Source organism: Aotus nancymaae, unplaced genomic scaffold, assembly GCF_030222135.1.
Source record: "Aotus nancymaae isolate 86718 unplaced genomic scaffold, 86718_ANA_hifiasm-v0.15.2.pri h1tg000020l, whole genome shotgun sequence".
Taxonomy (NCBI): domain Eukaryota; kingdom Metazoa; phylum Chordata; class Mammalia; order Primates; family Aotidae; genus Aotus; species Aotus nancymaae.
This window is the reverse complement of record NW_026988432.1, coordinates 45,479,968-45,504,370: the sequence shown is the minus strand read 5'-3', so window position 1 is coordinate 45,504,370 and position 24,403 is coordinate 45,479,968. Positions and strand designations below refer to the sequence as shown.

At 38.2% G+C, this 24,403-nt stretch overlaps 1 protein-coding gene across 1 annotated transcript in view; it reads left to right on the top strand.

The window, feature by feature from the left end:
* The window catches only part of DSG3 (desmoglein 3), a 29,315-nt gene extending 7,342 nt beyond the window's left edge, over positions 1-21,973 (top strand). Inside the window, exons 2-16 of the mRNA XM_064378987.1 lie at positions 1,164-1,199; positions 1,707-1,838; positions 3,045-3,200; positions 3,962-4,106; positions 4,775-4,941; positions 5,725-5,853; positions 6,144-6,329; positions 9,069-9,340; positions 9,999-10,138; positions 11,194-11,418; positions 13,798-14,058; positions 17,292-17,431; positions 17,747-17,810; positions 19,161-19,444; positions 21,266-21,973. Of these exons, the coding sequence (XP_064235057.1) occupies positions 1,164-1,199; positions 1,707-1,838; positions 3,045-3,200; positions 3,962-4,106; positions 4,775-4,941; positions 5,725-5,853; positions 6,144-6,329; positions 9,069-9,340; positions 9,999-10,138; positions 11,194-11,418; positions 13,798-14,058; positions 17,292-17,431; positions 17,747-17,810; positions 19,161-19,444; positions 21,266-21,880 (2,952 nt within the window). The 3' untranslated portion in view covers positions 21,881-21,973. The remainder of the gene's footprint in view (positions 1-1,163; positions 1,200-1,706; positions 1,839-3,044; positions 3,201-3,961; positions 4,107-4,774; positions 4,942-5,724; positions 5,854-6,143; positions 6,330-9,068; positions 9,341-9,998; positions 10,139-11,193; positions 11,419-13,797; positions 14,059-17,291; positions 17,432-17,746; positions 17,811-19,160; positions 19,445-21,265) is intronic.
* The last annotated feature ends 2,430 nt before the right edge of the window (positions 21,974-24,403 follow it).

The window sequence follows — 24,403 nt, the reverse complement described above, 5'->3', positions numbered from 1 at the left end:
GCTACTGTTATTACTCTGCTAGTTATTTTTTCTTCTGACTGATTTTCCACCGTGATTTTTCTACCAAATTCAGATCAGATAATAAGTGGATTAGCAAATATTTGTTAAGCACCTGTGAGGGTTACAAGAAAAAAAAAAACAGAACAGCACTGAATTGGAAAGTTTACAATACTCAACTTAGCGCAGAAATTCTTGCATGCGCATAAAACAAGAAATAATAAACTGTGGTAAACCATCATGGGCTGTACCATTTCATGGTACATAATATGTGTTATGCAAACTCAGAAAAAGAGACATCAGTAAAGACAGCTTCATGGAGGTTGTGGGAACTTGAATGGCTCTGAAAGGATGAGCAATATTTAAGTGGGTGGAGTAGAAAGAGGTAAAGCATGCCCGGAAGAACATGAGCTGAAAAGCGACACAGATGAAGGTCTCATACACTCAAGAAGATGAAGACCCTAGTCTACATGGCTTCATTTTACTCTCATTTAATTTTCCTGGACAAGTCTGAAAATTAAGTTTAATGTTTAACTGAAGTAACAGAGCAGAGATGAACAGATCCATGTCTCACTGCAAACAGCATTTGTGATTGGAATAGTATATCCTCATTTTTTAAGTTTTCCTCTCTAAACCAGACTAGCTCTATTCCATCATTTTCATGTGTACAATTAATGAAAATGTTCTGTAATTTCAGAGGACTAATACGGGATCACCTTCCTACAAATCGGTTGAGTGGCTGATGGTTTTTAATAATTCCCTATGGCCCCTTTCTGAAGCTTATCACAATGTTGCTTACCATTGTTTCCCAAAGCGATGACTTCCATAGCTTCTGGGAACTGTGTGTAAAGCAGCCAGGTAAGAATCGTCTGGCTGCTGCAACTGACTATTAGGCATAGTTTATGCAAAGTCCAATAAGTCCTTCTTTATGTCACCAAAATTCTGTAGTCAATTAAAAAACTGGTGGAACATGTTTACAGTGACAGTAATATTCCTTTTCCTGGTAGGAACTTACCCTTTGATTATTTCTTCTCAAAAGCTTACTTCTTTTGAAATAGAAACAAATTACAATATGAACAACAGAATGTAATAATCAGGACTATTCATTGTGTAATTCCTTATTTGAAGAATTCTCCTTTAATTTCACTTTATTTAAATATCTGCAGGTGGTCATGTTGGTTCATGGAGAACTGCGAATAGAGGTAAAGTATGAAAAAGATTTTTATACTTAAAATAATGGTTTAGTTTTAAAAAGTAAAATTGTGTTTAGGAGAAAAACATTTAATTTCTGAAATTATTCAATAATGTAATTGTAAAAATATATAAAATTAAAATTCTAGCAACCAAACAATATTTAAAAACTAGTCATCTAGTCATTATTATAATTTATTTCATGCATTCTTTTCTTATTATCTTAAACAAATCATCTGGTCAAACCCTATGTGCCCAGTAAGATACTGTGGAGTATAAAAAGAAAATATAAAATATGACTAAATGCTAATATTAAAAATCATATAGCTTTGTAATTATTTTAGTTACTTAACATTTATTACTTGCTTGACAAAGTATCAGGTAGAGCTAATTAGATATCTAACAGTCTTAGAGACCTTGAAACATAGGGGGTTCCTCAATCTAGGTGTCTGTAATCAATATTCTATGTTAAAATTGCCATTAATTTGCATAACAAATGGAATCCCTTTTTCCACAAGACTAAAGGTCAATATGAGGAAGAAGGGATGGTCGTACAACAAGCTAAAACAAGGCATAAACGTGAATGGGTGAAATTTGCCAAACCCTGCAGAGAAGGAGAAGATAACTCAAAAAGAAACCCTATTGCCAAGGTAAGTTATATTGACCGGGGCAGTATGAGTTTTTAGAATAAATGTATAAGGTGTAAATTAAAGTAATATGGCAATTCTAAATAACAAAATGAAGACTGGGGAGTCCACAGAACAAATGAACTGATATCCTCAACAAAATAGCACAATAATAATAATAATGAGAGAAAGAGAGAGAGGAAGGTAGCTTCTGGGTTATAAAAAAGAATTGAGACATATTGACCAATTTTAATACAGAAGGCTTACTTGGATACAGATTCTAGCAAACAAATAGAAAAAAAAAAATGCATGTATAAGACAATTAGAGAAATGGTTGTGGGCAAAATTTTTATTGGCCATGTATTGATCATTGGTGATGTTCAGTGAAAGATGTATCAGATTTATTATACTATTTTTTTTTTTTCCGAGACAGAGTCTCACTCTGTTGCCAAGGCTGGAATGCAGTGGCATGATCTCCGCCTCCCGGGTTTAAGCCTCCTGGGCTCAAGCAATTCTCCTGCCTCAGCCTCCTGAGAAGCTGGGATTACAGGTGTACGCCACCACGCCTGGCTAATTTTTTTCGTATTTTTTTGTATGTTATTTTTAGTAGAGATGGGATTTCACCATGTTGGCCAGGCTGGTCTCAAACCTCTGACCTCATGATCTGCCTGCCTTGGCCTCCCAAAGTGCTGGGATTACAGGCGTGAGCCACCACGCCTGGCCTATTATACTATTCTAACTTTGTATTTATTTCACATTTTTCATGTTAAAAAGCTTTAAAATTACAATAATAAAAAGTAAATTATTTTGATACATATTTTAACCCTACTATATAATCATCTCTCTTCTTTTTCTCTCCACTTCCCCCTATTTAAACTAAACATCGTTTTGTTTTTTAATGTTGTCAGGTAAAGAGGGAGTCTTCAGGAGTGCCTTGTCAATATTAAATGTCCTTGACTCTCTTTTACCATTTTAACATTATCATGTAGCCACATCTGAGCAAATATTCTAACACCAAAATTATTAGCACACATTGGTTCAGGCTGCTCGGCAAAAGCAACAGTTTGATTTATTTCATATTCCTAGTACCTACCATGGCAAAAAGCAAATGGCACAATGTCACAAAGAGTGAATCAAATGAACAGATGAGTTTAGACTATGGAAGTGGGGGTGGAGAGGGAAAGGGTCGAGTGATGGTCACCTCAACATTTTGGGTATTTGGCTCTGTAGATTACTTCAGATTACCAAGCAACCCAGAAAATTACCTACCGCATCTCTGGAGTGGGAATTGATCAGCCACCTTTTGGAATCTTTGTTGTTGACAAAAACACTGGAGATATTAACATAACAGCTATAGTTGATCGAGAGGAAACTCCAAGCTTCCTGGTAAGTTTGGGTCCTCAACATTGGGGTACCTTCTCCTTGTATATCATCACTTTAGAAAGTGACACTTATCTACTGGTAAATTTAGAGGAGAGTTAGACACATGGATCAGTCCACCAGCAAATAACAGTATTAGTCCCTCCACAGAGCCTCACTTGAGGGAACACAGCAGAGGGTGCACAAGTGAGGGCTGAAATCTTGCAGGCCAAATGCTTCAGCTTGCCATGAGACAGCATTAGACTGGAGGAAGGGGCAACTTGCCCAACTGGTCTGCCCAGAGCAGGCACCTTTTTCTATTTTGTCTACGATTTGGGGAAACATTTCTTCTTTGTACAAAAGTTATGTATATGCCAACAGAGACCTTATTTCTACAAGTTGTTGAGGGTTTTTTTGTTTTGTTTTGTTTTTGTTTTGAGATGGAGTCTCACTCTGTCATCAGGCTAGAGTGCAGTGGCACGATCTTGGCTCACTGAAACCTCTGCCTCCCGGGTTTAAACGATTTTCCTGTCTCAACCTCTTGGGTAGTTGAGATTACAGGCACCCGCCACTACACCCAGCTAATTTTTGTATTTTTAGTAGAGATGGGTTTTCACCATGTTGGCCAGGCTGGTCTCGAACTTCTGACTTCCTGATCCACCTGCCTCGGCCTCTGAAAGTGTTGGGATTACAGGCATAAGCCAATGCACTCTGCCTATTCTATAAGTTTTAATAGTATGAAAACCAAGATTGCAAAGTAATAATCCACATTTTCCCTCTGTTCCTAGATCACATGTCGGGCTCTAAATGCACAAGGACTAGATGTAGAGAGACCACTTATACTGACGGTTAAAATTTTGGATATTAATGATAATCCTCCAGTATTTTCACAGAGCATTTTCGTGGGTGAAATTGAAGAAAATAGTGCCTCAAGTAAGTCTTTTACAGTACCTACCACTTTCAATTTATCTATTTTCAAATACAAGTATCACTATAGTATGTTATTCTTATAAACTAATTAATTCTCTTAGTTTAATCAGTTGTTTTGAAAAATAATATACATTAAGATAAATCTGGATCTTGTTTTCTGAAATGTATATTTGAGCTAGTTATTAACTACCATTGTATTTTTAGGTTATAGTCTTGTTATCAGGTCAATAGTATCTTTTTCTATGTATACAATTTACATGAGTGTTTGGCAGTCACGGAGCTAAACAGGCAGCCTTGGGTAGTCTGAATGCATCAGCTGGGCTCTTTTAGGTTATAAGGGACAGAGACAAACTCACATTACTTAGATAATTTGTGGAAAGGGGAGAATTATGACAATCTTTCAAGGGAGAAAATTCAGATAGAATATAGCCTCAATCTTAACAAAGTTAAAGCTTAGAGAGAACCGAAGGGTTTTTATAGAAGGAAGCACAATTCCACCTGGTTGGGAGAGACGGAAAGAGGTATCAGAAGTGATATGCATTTTTTTGAACATATAGATGATTTTAAGATATTAAAAAATAGGCATCAATGTGAATTTGTGTTGAATATTTAAAGTAAACATAATGTCAATCCTTACATATTCTTTAACAAACATTTTCCTGTATTCCTAGACTCACTGGTGATGATACTAAATGCCACAGATGCAGACGAACCAAACCACTTGAATTCTAAAATTGCCTTCAAAATTGTGTCTCAGGAACCAGCAGGCACACCCATGTTCCTCCTAAGCAGAAACACTGGGGAAGTCCGTACTTTGACCAATTCTCTCGACCGAGAGGTATAGCAAAGCACTTGGGGGAACATTTGATAATGAAGGGTTTGATTGTAAGAAAACCAAGAGAGGTGACTCCATGTTACCTGAAAATAAAAAAAGAAAGGAGGTCCCCAGTACTTAACTGCGCTAATCCAGGGAAATTGTTTGCATTTTTGAGTATGATTCTGGTGAGGTGAGGTGTGTAGCCAGCACCTGCAGAATCAGTTGTACCCTGAACATGCCAATGGGAGTTAAACAGGGGCAGTGGAAAAAGACATTGACATACGTGGACTAACTCCTCATGTGAGGGAGGAAAAGCAAGTGTCTTCAGTGAAGGGAGAAATTAGTGTCTGGAATAAAGCCTTCTTTTATACCACACCTTTTCTCCTGACTTCTTTTCATTTTATCCCTGCTCCCAGAGCACTAAAGAATCCCCTTCCTCTCCAATGCCCCTTATTACCTACCACCTCCACCTTCTATCTCCATTACCGCAGGCTACCCCATCAGACTCCATATTATTTTTGTACGAATGACTTTCCCCATAGACTAACAGGGAAGCTCCATAAGTGAGCTTATTATTCCGACCCTACTCATTGCCGTTTTTGCTCTAAGTATTCCATAAAAAGCTCACGAAACAGAAAATCTGCCCTAGCCTTTTAAAGATCTCCACCTAACCATTCAGAACCCCACAAATGTCTTCTACATAAACTTAAATATTTCTACCTCCTTACCCATAGGAATCAAAGAGTTTCCGTTTATAATTCCTAGAGGTTAATTATTTTTCTTTACTTTTTTATCCGAATTTAGCAAACTAGCAGCTATCGTCTGGTTGTGAGTGGTGCAGACAAAGATGGAGAAGGACTATCAACTCAATGCGAATGTAATATTAAAGTGAAAGATGTCAATGATAACTTCCCAATACTTAAAGAGTCTCAGGTACACCCACTGCACCTTAAAGAATCATTTATATATATATATATATATATATATATATATATATATATATTTAATACTTTGAAATCCTAATTTAGTACTTGCCTGTTGGCTTTTATTTAAGTTCTCTGCACTTGTCTTTAAAAATGTGTGCTTCCTTTAAAACATAAGAAGTCAGTAATCAGAAGGAGGAAATACATAATTTGAGAAACAAGGATTACCATTTAGAAGAAACATAATCCCTTCATGTAAAACCTAGCATTGAACTTTAATTCTGCTTCTCGCCTTTTCAGTATTCAGCACGTATTGAAGAAAATACTCTAAGTTCTGAATTACTTCGATTTCAAGTAACAGATTGGGATGAAGAATACACAGATAATTGGCTTGCCGTGTATTTCTTTACCTCTGGGAATGAAGGAAATTGGTTTGAAATAGAAACTGATCCCAGAACTAATGAAGGCATCCTGAAAGTGGTGAAGGTAAGGTCTGATTTCTCTTCACTGGTTAAAAAAAAAATTATGTATTAACCAAAACTATCATTTCTACAGATAAACTATATTTATTAATAATATCACTTCATTATAGAAAATATATAAAAGTAGATTGAATTATTTTAGTCCCACACAGCCGCATTAGCTGAGGACAACCTTTCTTAACATCTTGAATTCCTTCTAAGCTGTTGAACTTCCTATAGTAAACACAAACACACTATTATGTTATGTATACTTTAAGCACATAGTAAAATATTATGGGTATGCATACTTTAAGCACAAGAAAGCAAAACACATTTCTTGACTTATTCTCATTCACAACAATCAGACTGAAGTTAGGACACGATAAGAATAGATGGAATTTTGGCTTGCCAATTTGTCAGTGTGTTTTACATGGATTAGCTATAGTCAATAAAGAAAAAATTGCAACTCTTCCTAGAAAATGGGAATGTATAAACAAAATCTGCAAAATAAAAGATAAATAATTGAGTAAAGCTTACTTTTAATATGCTTGGCTATGACAGACTCCTTAACTGGGAGTGTGACCTGGGCCCATTCCTTGGTAAGCACTTTGTTTTTTTTTATTTTGTTTTGTTTTTTGTTTTTTGGTTTTTTGTTGTTGATTTTTTTTTTTTTTTTTTTTTTGAGACAGGGTCTCACTCTATCACCCAGGCAGGAGTGCAGTAGTGTGATCTCGGCTCACTGCAGCCTTCACCTCCCAGGTTCCAGTGATCCTCCTGCCTCAGCCTCCTGAGTAGCTGGGACCACAGGTGTGTGACACCACGCCTGGCTAATTTTTATATTTTTAGTAGAAATGGGGTTTTGCCATATTGACCAGGCTGCTCTCAAACTCCTGACTTCAAGTGATCCATCCACCTCAGCCTCCCAAAGTGCTGGGATTACAGGCATGAGCCACCACATGCGACCCTTGGTACAACATTTTGGATTCCATGGAAGTGTTTTTATTTAAACCTTAAATCCAGTTGAGTGACAGACCGTAATAATCCCTTGACAAGGGGGCTGCTGAAAGCTGTACATACAGTTCTTTGTTACTCTTCTCTTCAAGGCAAGTGCCACAGCCATCCCTACTTGCAAGGGTTTTGTTATAAACTCCCAGCAATGCCTGGGAGTGAGCTATTCTCTGTCTCTTGCATCAGTGTCATTCAGTCTTCCAAACTAGAAATGTGGGCCTTACCCTTAAATCATGGCACCTCACAACGTCCTTAGAAATTGTCCTTGAAGTCTGACCCTCTACCTTCTCGCTGCCTATGCCCTGGCCTGGCTTTGCCTCTCTTCTCTTAGACAATTTCAGCCCCTCCTAATAGATGTCCCTACCTCTAGTCTCTATTGACTGTTCTCATTCTTACCAGTTCACCACATTTTTCTTAAAAACAATTTGGATCACTTAGTATTCTCTTTAAAACCGTCCCTGGCTCTACACTGGCTATGAAGTTGGCCCTCAACCCTAATAACCAACTCAAGTCACCTGCAACTTTTCCTTGACAGTGAAGGTATAGGAACCATTGGAGAAGGCTAGGCAGCAGTGGGTCCTTAAGGCTCCTCAGGTGACTCTACTGTCAGCCAGGGTTGCTAGCTGCTAGCCCTTTAAGATGAAATTCACAAGGTGAGTCGCCATCTGTATTCAGCCTGTAACTACTTTCACCTGTGCCTGGATAACTTCCCAGCATCCTTCAACACCCAGCTTAGACGAATACCTCTCAGGAACTCTTTCTAACTCTCCTAAGTAGAATTATTCCCTTGCTTTCACACACAGACCCTATCATCTCTTTTGCCTGTTACTCCTTGTATTACAGTTCCCTGTTTAGAGATCTTTCTCTTCCACTTCACTGGAAAATGCTTGAGCGCACAAAGCCAGTCATTGCAATGTTAAAATGTAAATCCAGATCTCTTACCTGAATCATTTTTAGTGGTATACAGATGTAACTAATATAAGCATTTTCTTATCTCATCACTCTCAAGAAAATTTACTAGTGAATGAAGGAGAGCCATCCTGAGATTCCTCTGGTCTTGATTTGGGCCACCTCACTAAGGGGGTCAAACAAATAGCTCTCATGCAAGACCTTCTGAAAATGGGTCTACAAAAAGTTGCTAGGCCACCCACTCACTGCTTTGCAGGGTCCTATTAGCCAACCAAGAAGATCATGAAGACCGTTTGCCTTTCCCACCTAGGAATTTTTAAAGTCAGGAAAGACACCATTGCACATAAATCCAATGAAGATTCTGTGAATGACCATAACTGCCAGTTATAAGAATGTATTAGGGGGCTTGATTTGTTTAGTCCTCAATACAGCCTGATGAGTTAAGGCTTTTTTTGTTTAGAAATGGAGAGTTGAGGATCGGAGAAACTGAATATTGTACCCTGATTCACACAGCTATTAAGCAGCAGAACCAGGATTCAAACCATGTTACCATAGCAATTTGGGGGTTCTTTCTACTGCACCTCATAGCCTAAAGAGACTATGATGATGTCTTGCTAGTCTGAAAGAGGAACCCTGCTTTGTAAATATCATTACCAAATTGAGGTCTCATGAGTTAAGAATCCTAAAGCTTCCTCTATCTCAACATTGCAATAATTTCTGAAGCTGTTTTGCTATCTAAAAACAAAAGGATTCATTCACAGCATCTTGTATAGTGTGTTGTCATCATCTACTGGGTTGCGGGAGTCTATTTTTGTGAAACTGCCTTCCAATTTTATTTTTTCTCCAGGCTCTAGATTATGAACAACTACAAAACGTGAAACTTAGTATTGCTGTCAAAAACAAAGCTGAATTTCACCAGTCAGTAATCTCTCAATACCGAGTTCAATCAACCCCAGTCACAATTCAGGTAATAAATGTAAGAGAAGGAGTTGCATTCCGTCCTGCTTCCAAGACATTTACTGTGCAAAAGGGCATAAGTAGCAAAAAATTGGTGGATTATATCCTGGGAACATATCAAGCCATCGATGAGGACACTGGCAAAGCTGCCTCAAATGTCAAGTAAGACTATTTTTACTTATAATATCTTATTTCTTGATGAGGTTTTAATCTGTAAGCTATCACAACATAATGCATAAACTGTTATGTGTCAAGAATAGAGATATAACATTGATAAAAACCAGAAACTGCGTAACACAAGAAGTGACATTTAGCTAAATCATTAGGTGATCATCTAACTGTACTATAAGCAAAGATAACATATGCATAAGTTACAGTGGAAACCAAGCTAGGAATGCCTTAGCTTATCAACAGAAATTGGGAACGTGTCTCAGGGAAACTTACAGTTGAGTCTTTCAAAGAGGTAGAAGTGCACCACGAGAACATGTTTTAATCATATAAATCAGCACATACAAAGACATATATGCCTAAAATATAACATCACCATGCAAAATAATTGCTATGTTATACAGAGCGAGGACATGGGAATTTTATTTTATTAGGCACAGCAGAATTGGAAAACTCAGATAATATATGCTTAAGAATTATGAAATATGGCTCACCCATGCTATGTTAATTTTCTGTTGCTTTTTATAAAAGCATATTTCAATGTCAATGTACATTAAATATGAATCTACTAAATATAAAATGAGTCATTTTCATTGAATATGTAACATTCCACATTTGAAAGAAAAGTATTTTTTTTTATATTATAAAACAGATACGTCATGGGACGAAATGATGGTGGTTACCTAATGATTGATTCAAAAACTGCTCAAATCAAATTTGTCAGAAATATGGATCGAGATTCTACTTTCATAGTTAACAAAACAATCACAGCTGAGGTTCTGGCCATAGATGGTAAGAAAAATATTTGAATCATTTTAGAGAAATGTTATTGTAATTGATGTTTCTTTATGCATAGATGATTATGATTATTCAACATATTATCTTTACCAGTAGAGAGAGAATTATCTTAGGAGTATTGGGCTTCAAGTCTGAGGTAGCTGAATCCCAGAGAGAAAACTAAGAGTTCCAACTTCTCAGTGGAGTTTGAACCAGCAAATTCTGTGTTCGGTCCCTATGGTTTGCTGTGATTGAGGCAGAAATTTTTTGATCGACAGGAATTTCTGAGTTTGAGGGGATGGATAAGGATTCATAGACAAAGCCCATCAGGGAAACTCAACTTGAATGTGAGGTGCTTTTGTGAGGTACCTATAAAGACCTTATGTACTTATATCATTGAACAATGCAATTTCCTCTTCTGAAATGTTTTAAAATAATATTCATTGTGTGGTATGTGTTTCCCCAAGTATAAAATTAATTTATGTTCAAGGTAATAAAAAACATACCCCCCCAAAAAAAATACTAAAAAGATTGCCATTTGGGAAAACAGGAAAAAAAAGTAAGGGTAACAACAGAAATGACTCATAATGCCACCACAGAAAGATTTTTATTTCATTATTTTCAGCATTTAAAATTTTTATTTAATAAACATTTACATCTTGAGTAATAAAAATATATAATTTTTTATTCCAAATAAAAAATGTGTGCTTTAGAAGCAACAACCATTTACACATTGATTACAAGTGAAATCAACCTATTTAAGAAAGTTATTATTTTCATGCTGATTTCATTTGAAATTGATGAATTCATCATCTTACTGATCTTGGGTTCAAGCATGATAAATTAATTTTCAATTAATTATAATTAGAAACATCAGCTTATTTGGTAAATTTCCATTTGCTTTTTACAAGATTCAAAATAGGATGACTTTTTTTATTTCTGAGAATAATATAGTATTTCATGAGAAGACACACTCAGTTGGCTGAAGAAAAGAGAAATGTAAAAGATTCTCCTTCTTTGTAAAACTTTGTCCTATACATTTCTTTAACTCTAAAACGTTATTCTTACAGAATACACAGGTAAAACTTCTACAGGCACCGTGTATGTTACAGTACCCGGTTTCAGTGACAATTGTCCAACAGCTGTCCTCGAGAAAGATGAACTTTGCAGTTCCTCACCTTCCGTGGTTGTCTCTGCTAGAATACCAAATAATAGATACACTGGCCCCTATACATTTTCACTGGAAGATCAACCTGTAAAGTTGCCTGCCGTATGGAGTATCACAACCCTCAATGGTGCGTAACAGTAAAGTTGCTTCTACAAATGCAAACTGCTCCTTTACATTTTCAGAAGGATAAGGAAGATCATTTAAGAGCAGGTCCTTCCAAAAGTAACTGGAAAAGTTCTCTGCAATGAAGATGTGGTTGTAGCCTTGTGAATTATTTCTCTTTTCAGAAGAGAAAAGGAATGATATGATGTTAGCACCATTTAATATTTTATTTTGGATCCTTTTTAGTGTTCATTTGATATTTTAACATTTTAAATCTGTTTATTTCTACATTTGATATTTTAACATTTTAAATCTGTTTATTTCTACTTCTGTAGCGCACCCAAAAAAAGATTAGCGTCAAGCAGCTAGGTGGGGCATGGTGGCTCACACCTGTAATCTCAGTACTTTGGGAGGCCACGGCGGGAAGATCACCTGAGGTCAGGAGTTCTAGACCAGCCTGGCCAATATGGTGAAACCCCATCTCTACTAAAAATACCACAATTAGCTAGGTGTGGTGGTGGGAGCCTATAATCCTAGTCAATCTCCTGAGGCAGGAGAATGACTTAAACCCAGGAGATGGAGGTTGCAATGAGCTGAGATCGTGCCACTGCACTCCAGCCTGGGCAACAAGAGTGAAAACTCCATCTCAAAAAAAAAAAAAAAAAAAGTCAGGCATCTATTTATCACAGAGCTGTTTAGATTTCTAAACACTAAATATATAAACTTGTTCTAATGGAGCAGTCTATGAGCAAACACGTAGCATGAAGAAGTCAGCCTGCTCAAGGCTCACAGGGAATACCGCTTACACTGTCACTAGTCAGGAAACCTGAGAGCATAGTGGACTGAAATGTATAAAGCCATTAGCCAACAGGGAGAAGCTAATTCATCCTTTCTCATTCCTAACCTTTATCATACTCATTGTCCATTGTCTGTGCTTTGCAGAAGTGTCACAGAAATAGACATTAGACTTATAAAAGTCTCCATCCTTTCTGGATTTTACAGTGACAATGAGACCAAATCCTTTGTAAACTCAATTTCCCCTAGCTCTTTCCTTGAACCAGCCTTGCTTACTTTCATGAATGTGCATGATGGTGACCCTTAGTCCTAAGTAGCAGCCACTGCCACAGTTACAAGAAAGATCTTGTTCTCTATGGCCATCTTCCTTTGGAGCCTCACAATTCTGGCATAAAGATCTATCTCCAAACTGCATGTAGCATTTTGCTCCAAATGAGTTTACCAGCTATATGGCCAATGAAGAGGCTGCCAAAGAAAGATCAAAGAGGGCCAGGATGTAGCACAAGACACACTTGTCCAGGTGTGGCTGGGCAAGGCAGCAGTGGTTGGACTACGTAGGCAAGGCACAATGTCAAAGAGTATGGTGGGATCAAAAAGGATTCAAGAAATGCAATGCTGAACCTTACAAGAACTGTTGTGGGGTCCGCTTAGAAAAGGGCAACCTAGCAATAGGAGATAGAGACCAGTCTCTGCTCAGGACTCAGATAGGCAATAGGCCATCACCACAAGGAAATCCCATATCATAGACCTGCAGCTCATGGGCTAAGAACCAGGAAGAGCAGTTGAGGTAGTAGAAGCCAAAGTTGAAAGTCTTGATAAGTAAAACGCAAGAACACAGAGTCAGGAATACATGTTCTCAGCGGGCCACACAAGTCCTAGGACTGGTACAGGCCTATGAGAGAGTGGTTAAGCCCCAGAAGAGGCTTAACATTTATGTGAGTGACATTTATGTGACGTCACCCATCTTCTTTAGTGGGAAAAGCAGAGTAGAACTGAGTTTCCTGGGGGAGAACAATGGGCCTACCTGGGACAGAGAGGACAAGGAGGCAGGTGTAGACAGATTCACCCACTTAAACCCCTTATAGCCCTCATCACTGCTCCAGCCTCACTCTATTATTAACCCTGTTATTTGTGGCAAATCTAACTCTGCTAACGAAAATAAGTAGGAAAGGCATAAGACACTGCTGTGGTTGGAATATGTCTTCCAAAGTTCATGTGTCGAAAACTTAATCCTCAATGCAACAGTGTTGAGAGGTGAGATCTGTAAGACGTAATGAGGTTATGAGGGCTCTGTCCTCATGCATGGATTAATAGCATTACTATGGGAGTAGGTTTGTTACAGTAAGAGTGAGTTGTAATAAGGGTGAGTTCAGCCCCCACTTGCTCTCTTGCTGTCTTGTCCTTCCACCTTCCACCATGGGATGACGAAACTCAAAGGGCTTTGTCAGATTCCGACACCTTGATATTGGACTTCCCAGCCTTCGGAACTGTGAGAAATAAATGTTTTCTTTATGAATTTCAGACTGTGATATTATGTTATAGCAACACAAAACAGATTGAAACAGACACCTCATCCTAAATGTTGATTTGCATGATTCTTTCTCCACAGGTACCTCAGCCCTCCTCAAAGCCCAGGAACAGATAGCTCCTGGAGTGTACCACATCTCCCTGGTACTTACAGACAGTCAGAACAATCGTTGTGACATGCCAGACAGCTTGACACTGGAAGTCTGTCAGTGTGACAACAGAGGCACCTGTGGAACTTTTAACCCCACCGTAGACCCTGGGACCAGGGGTCGCAGGTCATTCCCAGGGAGGCTGGGTCCTGCCGCCATTGGCCTGCTGCTCCTCGGTCTCCTGCTGCTGCTGTGTGAGTAACCAATGTTTCCTTCTCTGTTGGACTGGGTGCCCTCATTTGCGAAGGCTTCCATGCTGCCCTGCTCAGCTGTGCAATGGAGAAAGAACATTCTCTGATGTTTTATAGGTAAACTAGGGAGAGATGACATTTTCAGAAAGAATCTGAAATGTGTAACATGATGCTTGCTAACAATCGATATTCATATAACAACCCAAGTTATAATATCAGACATTTAGAACACAGCACAAGATAATCGAGAGAACAGCAAATCCTGAAGACTTTCTACACACTGCTAGCAATGTTTGTGGTCAAAATTATGGCTTTATCCATGAGTGTGGCACTTGCTAAGATGTTCTATTACAGGTGAGACCTGTAAGAGGTAATGAGGTCACGAGGGCTCTGTCCTCACGCCTGGATTAATAGCGTTACCATGAGAGTGGGTTTGTTACCATGAGAGTGAGTTGTAATAAGGGTGAGTTCAGCCCCCACTTGCTCTGATGTGCTCTTGTCCTTCCACCTTCCACCATGGGATGATGAAGCTCAAAGGCCTTTGTCAGATTCTGACACCTTGATATTGGACTTCCCAGACTTCAGAATTCAGAAATATGGATTCATTTCATCTCATGAGATTCTAAGATAAAAAGAGAACAGGAGTCAAATAAACTTAGGGAAATATAAATTGGGTATCATAGGCTTTGAGCTTGATAATACACATTAAAATAGTATACATTCTAAGAAGTTATTGCTTCATCTAGCATTTCCTCAAAATAGATTACCATCTGAATACGCACCCACTTTAAGACCGTCACATTTAATATGACTAAGTTTATTAAATACATTTAGGAAAACTACACGTAAGTATCCTTTTTCAATAAAGGTAAAATTTATTCAATAGATGGGTATCTGAAAAGTTGTATTTGAATCAAAATCTTGTGAATCAAATAGTATTTTGATAAGAAATCTCTGTTTAAAAGAACTTCCTGACAAATTCTTATATAAACAAGAGAAATCCTTGCTAAATTCATAAATTATTTTCTTTATTATAAAAATTGCAGACCTGGGAGCTCCCCTTTTCGGCTGTGGAGCCCCCCTCCCTCTGTCTCTGTACAGGGGAGCCTCTTCCTTCTGCCTTCTTCATTGACTACTAAACTCTCTGCTCCTTAAAACAACAATAACAAAAACAAAATCGCAGACTTTTAGAGTTAAAAATTAATTTGTATGATTATTAATTCTACTTTAACCTCTTCATTAATTGTTTTAATAAAATATTTTAAAACCACAAAAGGTAGAGAAAATGTGTAGACAATTATGCATGTAGCCATCACTTAGACTGAACAGGTTTTAATGTTTTGTCATATTTGTTCAGGTCTCTTTTTTAAAAAAGAAATAAATTGCTACAGATACAGCTAATTGCCACACATGCTGTATTTTTCCCTTCCTTATTCTCCAAAAGCATTTACTGTTCTAAAGTTACCATACATCATTTAGTTTAAGAGCTGAAATTGACACTCAGAGGTTTGGTTTTTCAATATCATATTAATCAAGTTTAACAACCAAAAATTTTTAAGTACCTCTGTGTCAGTTACTATGCCAGCTTCTAGCTGGAAAGGAAACTTGATTTTGGTTTCCGTGCATGTCTAACTATAGGGGGAAAAACATACCATGATAAAGCTATAATAGAAATTACTACAAAGGGGTAATTACAGAAGATTTCACAGAACAGAGAAATCATTCAATTGAGCTTTTTGGAGAATGATTAGAATATAATCAGTATAAAATTGGAAAACGTGTTTCCAAAAATTGACAGCATCAGCCAAGGCCAGAAAACACTTAGTATTTTGTGTTTTAGGAATCATACAGCCTTGGAAGGCTAAAGCATGGGGAAATTGTGGAAAGTGAAGGAGAAGCAGAGAATGCATTGGAAGTAATGTGAAAGGGCTACACACACATGCTGCGGTGTTTGTACTTTATGCTATGAGAAAGAGAAGCTGCTTAAAGTATTTAAAGGACTGATTTGGTCATATTTGTATTTTAGAAAGACAACCCTGTCAACAGTGGGTACCGTAAATTAGAAAGGAAAGAACACTTAATAGGTATTGTAAGAGTTCAAGAGAGATGACGAAGGTCAGATTTAGAGCTGTGACTAGAAAAGAAAGGACAAGTGTGTGGTGCGTTACAGTGGCCCCTGGACAGGATTGGGAGATTAATTGCTATAGTCTGAATGCGCGTGTACCCCCAAAAATTCATATGTGGAAACTTAAACCCTAATGCAATAGTAATAAGGAGTGGAGCCTCTACCTATATTAATTCAATCCTCACAACAACCTATGATGCCAATACTATTTATTCCCCCGTTTTATAGATGAGTTTACTGAGCAAAGAAAGATGATATCACATGCCCAACATTACACAGCTGTTAAGTGGTACAGCCAAAATTTAAACCCTGGAATCTAACTCCAGAGGTTGTGTGCTTAAATCCCTCACTAAGCTGCCTCTAAGTAAAGATTGAAACATTAAGATTCAGGTGGCCTTGGCTGGCCAGAGGTGGCAGTGGGGCCACTGACAACAGTGTGGGAAACATCTGCTTTCAAGAATGAGTATTTCTCTGTTGGTCAGCTAACATGAGAATGACATTAGTCTTTATTGCCAAGGATGTACACAGAAAGATATTTACACTGGCAGAAGAGCCCCTCCAAGCTCAAATTCTTAAATCATAATTAAGAATGCATTGATAGCCATTTATAAGCTATCGCCCTAGTTACTGAGGGAGTTTTCTGGTTAATTACTGTTTACTAAGAGATAATTAGAGACTAGATTACCAAAACATTATCATTCCCACCTAAAATCAGGACCATTCAGGTCATATATTCATGTGTGTATTCACCTGACACAATATACATAGCCCAGATGTGCAAATAAATGCAATAATTATAAAAATGTATTAAGGAAAAGGATTGAGGAGCCAAACAGCCACTTTCCTCATACATCAGTGCCTATTTTAAGACAATATACAAAAAAAAGAGAGAAATGATCTGATCTGTCTCCTTCAGTTTCATAATCACATGAAATTTTAGTGTGCTTACTTTACCAAGTTTTATTTGTAGAAACTAATTTTGGTTTTCATTAGGAATTTTCTACAAGTGTTTGAGATATTGTATTTTCTTTGTAACATTTCTGACAATTGTCATGTTAAATAGTTCCTAAATGAGTCAAGTGTTCTGATGTTTTGTTTTGTTTTTTACTAGTGGCCCCTCTTCTGCTGTTGACCTGTGACTGTGGGGCAGGTTCTACTGGGGGAGTGACAGGTGGTTTTATCCCAGTTCCTGATGGCTCAGAAGGAACAATTCATCAGTGGGGAATTGAAGGAGCCCATCCTGAAGACAAGGTAAGCATCCAATTCATGAATTATTTATTTCAATACATAGAGAAAATGTTTGATTTATACTGAGATAGGAAAAGAGGCAAAGGGATATAAAAATAAGAGATATCTTGACCTTCAGTTTGAGAGTCAGTGCTGAATAGATGGAGGCTTTTAGGATTTTAGCTCTTCAGACTCTTCAGATGTCAAATCATAAAAATGGTTATTCCTGCAAGAATTTGTACTTCTTGTAATGTTATCATTTGCAAAGGGTCACATTTCACTATACTGCTCTGAAATCTGTTCACTTTTAAATGCATCTATTTTTCACATGTTTTACAGGAAATAACAAATATTTGTGTGCCTCCTATAACAGCCAATGGAGCTGATTTCATGGAAAGTTCTGGTAAGTGGACATCAAATTTTTGAAAGCAATGGTGAGTTAAGTGAGAAATATTCAAAAATAAGAAGTGTTTAAAATGATCTTCTTCATAATTTGCATCTGTGTGCACATCTCAGGAGCTGTTACCACTAAAATGGCAAAAAGCTGTTTTAATATTTGTATATTAGTCAATTCCCTGACATGTCTGGCTTCAACAAGTTAATTTATCCATGGATGCCACCATTCTAAATATCTAAAGATTTGTCATACTTTTTCCAAACTTTATTGAAGTATAGTTCTCAAGCAATCAATTCCTAATTTTTTAATTGGAAAGACAAAAAATTGGAACGTCTTTAGGAAAGACTTCACACATATAAAAAATGTAAAGGAAAACACAACAAACATCTATGTATCCACCACCCAGCTTTGTCTATTCCAAACATGGGTCATATTCTCAGTTAAAGTCTCATGTGCACATCCTTGATCCTGTTCCCTTCATCCTTCCCCAGAACTAACAGCATCCTGATTTCAGTTCAATTACTAATTCCTGCATTCAGTCATAATAGGACATGATCAATTATGTTGTCATACAGGTGAATATTTCTTTGATTTTACCAAGTGGTGATTTCATTAATGTTATCTGAGTGCCACAACTACTCAGTGAACTAAAAGAACGATAGCACTTAACACCTAATATTAAAATTTTGCTTAATTCCATACTTAGATTGTTTTCAAGTGTCCATCCTGCACAGTCTGCAAGAGATTTCCCCAAATATATAGCTGTCTTCCTTTATCAGATGCTCCAATCCTTACCTGTTTTTCCCATTTGAATTACATGCCAAGAACTATATAAAGAATTATCTAGAAAAAATAGCTTTCCATTAAAGCGTAATGTAGAGCTAACAAATAGTCATGATTTGTTAAATTTTCTTTAGGTACCAAGGCACGCAAATTTGCATGATTGCATTATGTATGTTTCCTCTTTGGAAACATATATTTTCCATATTGAGCCCATATGACTGCTTAATTATACTGTTTTTTCATGAAAACAAACAAGCATTGCATTAGAAGCTTCCCATAGCTGTGTACTGAATATCCTGTCTTTTCTGTTTCTAGGTGTTGTCATTGAAAGTCTTGTTTCTTTGTACACTTAAAATTAGTATACATTTAGAGCTTCTTCACCTGTTTGTACACCCTCCTCTATGGCTCGTACATGACACACTGTGGGATGTTATCACCTCTAGTCAGATCATTGTATTTTCTCCCACTTACTTGCTTACATGGTGACTTCCTTATAGACACCCAAGACCTGTTTTATAAAAGTGCAACAAATAACAGTGTAAGATATTACAGAATACTCGCCCTTGTTTTTAGAAGTTTGTACAAATACGTATGCCAGAGGGACAGTGGCGGAAGGCGCTTCAGGAATGGAAATGACCACTAAGCTTGGAGCAGCTAACGGATCCGGAAGTGCCGCAGGCTTTGCAGCAGGGACAGTGTCAGGAGCTGCTGCAGGGTTCGGAGCAGCCACTGGACTTGTCGTCTGTTCCTCGGGGCAGTCTGGAACTATGAGAACTAGGCATTCCACGGGAGGAACCAATAAGGAGTATGCTGAAGGGGCAATAAACATGAATTTTCTGGACTCCTACTTTTCCCAGGTAATTTGGTAAAAAATGTTGTGACTTTGTTGTCTTATTTACATTAGAGATCTTTTTATTTGTTTAAATACTTCAGTTTTGCCGTTCTTTCTATTTACACCTTGTTAAAATGTAAGAAAAAAATGATTTGTTTGTTTTTGTTTTGTTTTGTTTTGTTTTGCCAAAACAATACAGATAACCTAAAGTGGCTGTCAAAATTGGGTAACTGATCCAAAGAAGAATGGGAGCCAGGCATAGTGGTGCATGCCTGCAGCTACTCAGGAAGCTGAGGCAGGAGGATTGCTTGTACCCAGAAAGTGGAGGCTGCAGTGAGCTATGATGGTGCCATTGCACTCCAGCCTGGGTGACAGAGTGAGACCTTGTCTGTAAAATAAACAAATTAAAAATAAAAGAAGAATGAGTAGATAACCTTAACATGAGCGCATATAGCAAGTAGCATCTCATTCCTCCAACTGGACAAACAACCGAGAGCAAATCTCTTTTATGTGAGACTTTCCAGCATCTTCTTTAAGAACACAAAGCAGCTTGGCTGAGGGCAGTGGCTCACACCTGTAACCCCAGCACTTTACGAGGTCAAGAGATGGAGACCATCCTGGCTAACAGTGAAACCCCATCTCTACTAAAAACACAAAAAATTAGCCAGGCGTGGTGGCACGTGCCTGTAGTCCCAGTTACTTGGGAGGCTGAGGCAGGAGAATCACTTGAACCTGGGAGGTGGAGGTTGTAGTGAGCCGAGATCACGCCACTGAGCTCCAGCCTGGACAGAGAGAGACTCCATCTCAAAAAAAAAAAAAAAAAAAAAAATACATCTGTAATCCCAGCACTTTGGGAGTCCAAGGTGGGTGTATAATGAGGTCAGGAGTTCGAGACCAGCCTGGCCAATATGGTGAAATCCCATCTTTACTAAAAATACAAAAATTAGCCGGGCGTGGTAGCAGGCGCTTATAGTCCCAGCTACTCAGGAGGCTGAGGCAGGAGGCTCACTTGAACCCAGGAGGCAGAGCCTGCAGTGAGCCAAGATCAAGCCACTGCACTCCAATCTGGGTGACAAAATCGAGACTCTGTCTCAAAAAAAAAATACAAAGCAGTTCATTTTGTATTTCCTATATCATCAAATACCTGTGTGTATATTTTCCTGAGAGAGGGTTATAGTATTCACATTATCAAAGGAGCCTGGGTCTAAAAAAGTTGAAGAACCACTGAATTAATGACGCCCCCAAAAAGGAGGAAAAAGGAATAGGAGGGAAGATCAGTGATGGGAGGAATGACTTGTCAGGAAGCATAGAACAGAAAAGGAACATGGGTACGAAAACGGAGAAGACTTTGAAAGGTAGGATGCTTGCCTCTCATTTGATAACCAAAGATCAGTGGGCAGAGAGGCATGGTTAGAATGGATCAAACATTGAGTTTGGTATCGATACAGGTAAGTGCCGGGGTCTGACCTAGTATCCAAGCAGACAAAGGGTGACACTGTGTTTGAAGAAAGATTACGGGGCCAGAGGAGAAAGGGAGGAGCTGTTTGGGATGACGACTCTTGGGATATTTCTAGTTGGGATGTGTGTAACAGTCACAGATCAGACTCCCACAAGGTTTATAGAATCTAGCAAACATTCTAGCCCAATTTTGAGGTAATGTCAACCATACTATTATCCAAACACCAGATAATTTTTTGAACAAGATTGTTAATAGACAGTGTCCTTTACTTCTGTGGATTACCTAATTTGGGCACTTAAAATCTAAACAAGTTCGACAAACAGTATTATATTTCTCAATTGAATCTTTCTTAAAATTCATTTTTTTTCCACTTTTTCTCCATCTTAGAAAGCGTTTGCCTGTGCGGAGGAAGACGATGGCCAGGAAGCAAATGACTGCTTGTTGATCTATGATAATGAAGGCGCAGATGCCACTGGTTCTCCCGTGGGCTCCGTGGGCTGCTGCAGTTTTATTGCTGATGACCTGGATGACAGCTTCTTGGACTCACTTGGCCCCAAATTTAAAAAACTTGCAGAGATAAGCCTTGGTATTGATAACGAAGGCAAACAAGTTCAGCCACCCTCTAAAGACAGGGGTTATGGAACTGAATCCTGTGGCCATTCCAAAGAAGTTCAGCAGCTAGGATTTGTTAAGTGCCAGACTTTGTCAGGAAGTCAAGGAGCTTCTGCTTTGTCTGCCTCTGGGTCTGTCCAACCAGCTGTTTCCATCCCTGACCCTCTGCAGCCTGGTAACTATTTGGTAACGGAAACTTACTCGGCTTCTGGTTCCCTCGTGCAACCTTCCACTGCAGGCTTTGATCCACTTCTCACACAAAATGTGATAGTGACAGAAAGGGTGATCTGTCCCATTTCCAGTGTTCCTGGCAACCTAGCTGGCCCAACGCAGCTACGAGGGTCACGCACTATGCTGTGTACAGAAGATCCTTGCTCCCGTCTAATATGACCAGAATGAACTGGAATAGCACACTGACCAAATCTGGATCTTTGGACTAAATTATTCAAAAGAGCACAGCAAAGCTCACTTTATTGAGCTAATAATTTGGCACTTGTCAGTTTCTCTCATCAACTCATACCCCAAAAGTGGTATGTTGTCACGCTAATTCTCAAGTACTATTCAAATTGTAGTAAATCTTAAAGTTTTTCAAAATCCTTAAGATCATATTCGCCAGGAAATTTTCCTAAACATTCTTAAGCTTCTATTTTTCCACTGCCAAAAGAAGGTGTTTATCGTTTTTAAATGCAGCATGGTTTAGTGGATTAAGCGCCTGGAGTCAGGAGCGCTGATTCTTGTCTCCGTTGCCTTTTCTTAAATCATTGATAATGATGTAAGAATCACAAGGTATTTGCTAAAGCATTTGGAGCTGCTTGGAACAAGGGAAATTGTTGCAGTTGAGTTTCTTCCATCTTCTTGGTGCTGGGAGACCATACGTGTGTCTTTTGCTCAAGCTAAGGGGTATAAGCTTATGCGTTAAATTTGCTGCATCTATATTTCACATATTCCACAGTAAGATAATTTTGAAATAGAAATATCATAGAACATTTAAGAAAGTTTAGTATAGTATAAATAGTATTTTGTGTGTTTTAATCACTTTGAAAGGATCTATCCAAAGAAAATATTTTACACTGAGCTCCTTCCTACACACATCGCAGTAACAGATCCTGTGTTAGTCTTGAAAATAGCTCCTGATTTTTTAAATGTCACTGAGTAGATGTAGCATACATATGATGTATAGTGACGCGTATTATGTTAACAATGTCTGCAGATTTTGTAGGAATACAAAACATGGCTTTTTTTAATATGCAAAAAGGGCCGATGACTAGAATAACACATGGGGCAATCTGTGAATATGTATTATAAGCAGCATTTCAGAAAAGTAGTTGAAATAATTTTCAAGTCAAAAAGGGATACAGAAAGGGGATTATGAGTAACCTCTATTTTTTTAAGCCTTGCTTTTAAATCGAACAGCTACAGCCATTTAAGGTTTGAGGGTAATAAGGCTTAAGGGTAATAATGTTAGGTTAGCAAAGGTTTAGATATATTACTTCATGCCTGCTACCATGATAGTAATCCAGCTCTTCGAGTCATTTCTGGTCATTCACGATATTCACCCTTTAGCCCATAGAAAGCACCCTACCTCACCTCCTTACTGACATTGTCTTAACTGGTCACGAGATCATTATCAACCTCCATTTTTCCTTAGTGTATATAAAATACAGAGTTTTATATTTTCCTTTCTTATTTTTTTTGCCATATTCAAAACCTAAATTTGTTTTTTCAAATGGAATGTAAAGTAATCAAGTGTTTGTGTTTTCACCTAGAACGGTGTGGTCCTAAAGGAACGAGGTCCCCTAAATACCCCCCACCCTACTGCTCCTCCCTCTCCCTGGTACCCTGACTACAAGAACACAGGTGCTAGAGCAGCTGTAGAAGTGCAGGCAGCCTGCGCTTCCACAGACTGGGGAGCTGCTGCACCAGGGCTTTCAACGTGCCTGTCTTAGGTGGGAGGAGCTAGAACAGTGTGCCTGTTCAGCTGCTGGGTAAGTCCTGAGGAGGTTACACTGCTCTTCCTGCTGCTCCCCTTGCTTCTCAACAGTGGCTCACTCTGGGATCTATTGCACATGCAGTTGACTTGTGCCTCTGCGTATGTGTGAGGGTTAAATTAATAACCATAACTCTTATTTGAAGTGCAAAGGTATATTCAGGATCCTCAAAGCATTTTAATCTTGCCTCTTAAAACCCAACTTACCATGAAATGGGAATTTTGCTGCATTGTTAAACTGCAGAGGAAACCATGCTATAGTAGTAAAGGTTATATAAGAGAGAAATTGAAATTACATGTGTTTTTAAATTTCAAAAATTATAACAGTCTTTAGGATGACTTAAACATTGATTTGCCATGTAAAATGTAACCGTATTTTGAACACAAAACTTGTTTTAAGCAGAAAATTTTAAAACTGTACTACTTGATATATTATAAATTTTGAACCATATGTATTAAACCATAAACAGTGTAACATTGTTATAATAAAACCAGCAATACATTTGTAAGTAAAAGTTGAACTACTCTCTATATTAATAGTTATTAAGAAATATGATTATAAAACAGCAGTCCCAAACCTTTCTGACACCAGGGACCAGCTTTGTGGAAGACAATTTTTCCACAGATGTTGGCGGGGATGGTTTCGGGATGAAACTGTTCCACCTCAGATCATCAGGCATTAGATTCTCATAAGGAGCAGGCAACCTAGATCCCTCACATGCACAATTCACAGCAGGGTTTGTGCTCCTGTGAGAATCTAATGCCACTGCTGATCTGACAGGAGGCGGAGCTCAAGCTGGATTGCTCACTTGGCTGCAGCTCACCTCCTGCTATAGCCTGGTTCCTAAGAGGCGATGGACTGGTACCGCTGGAGGTGGGGGTGAGGTGGGGTTGGGGACCCCCTGATATAAAATGACTCACATATG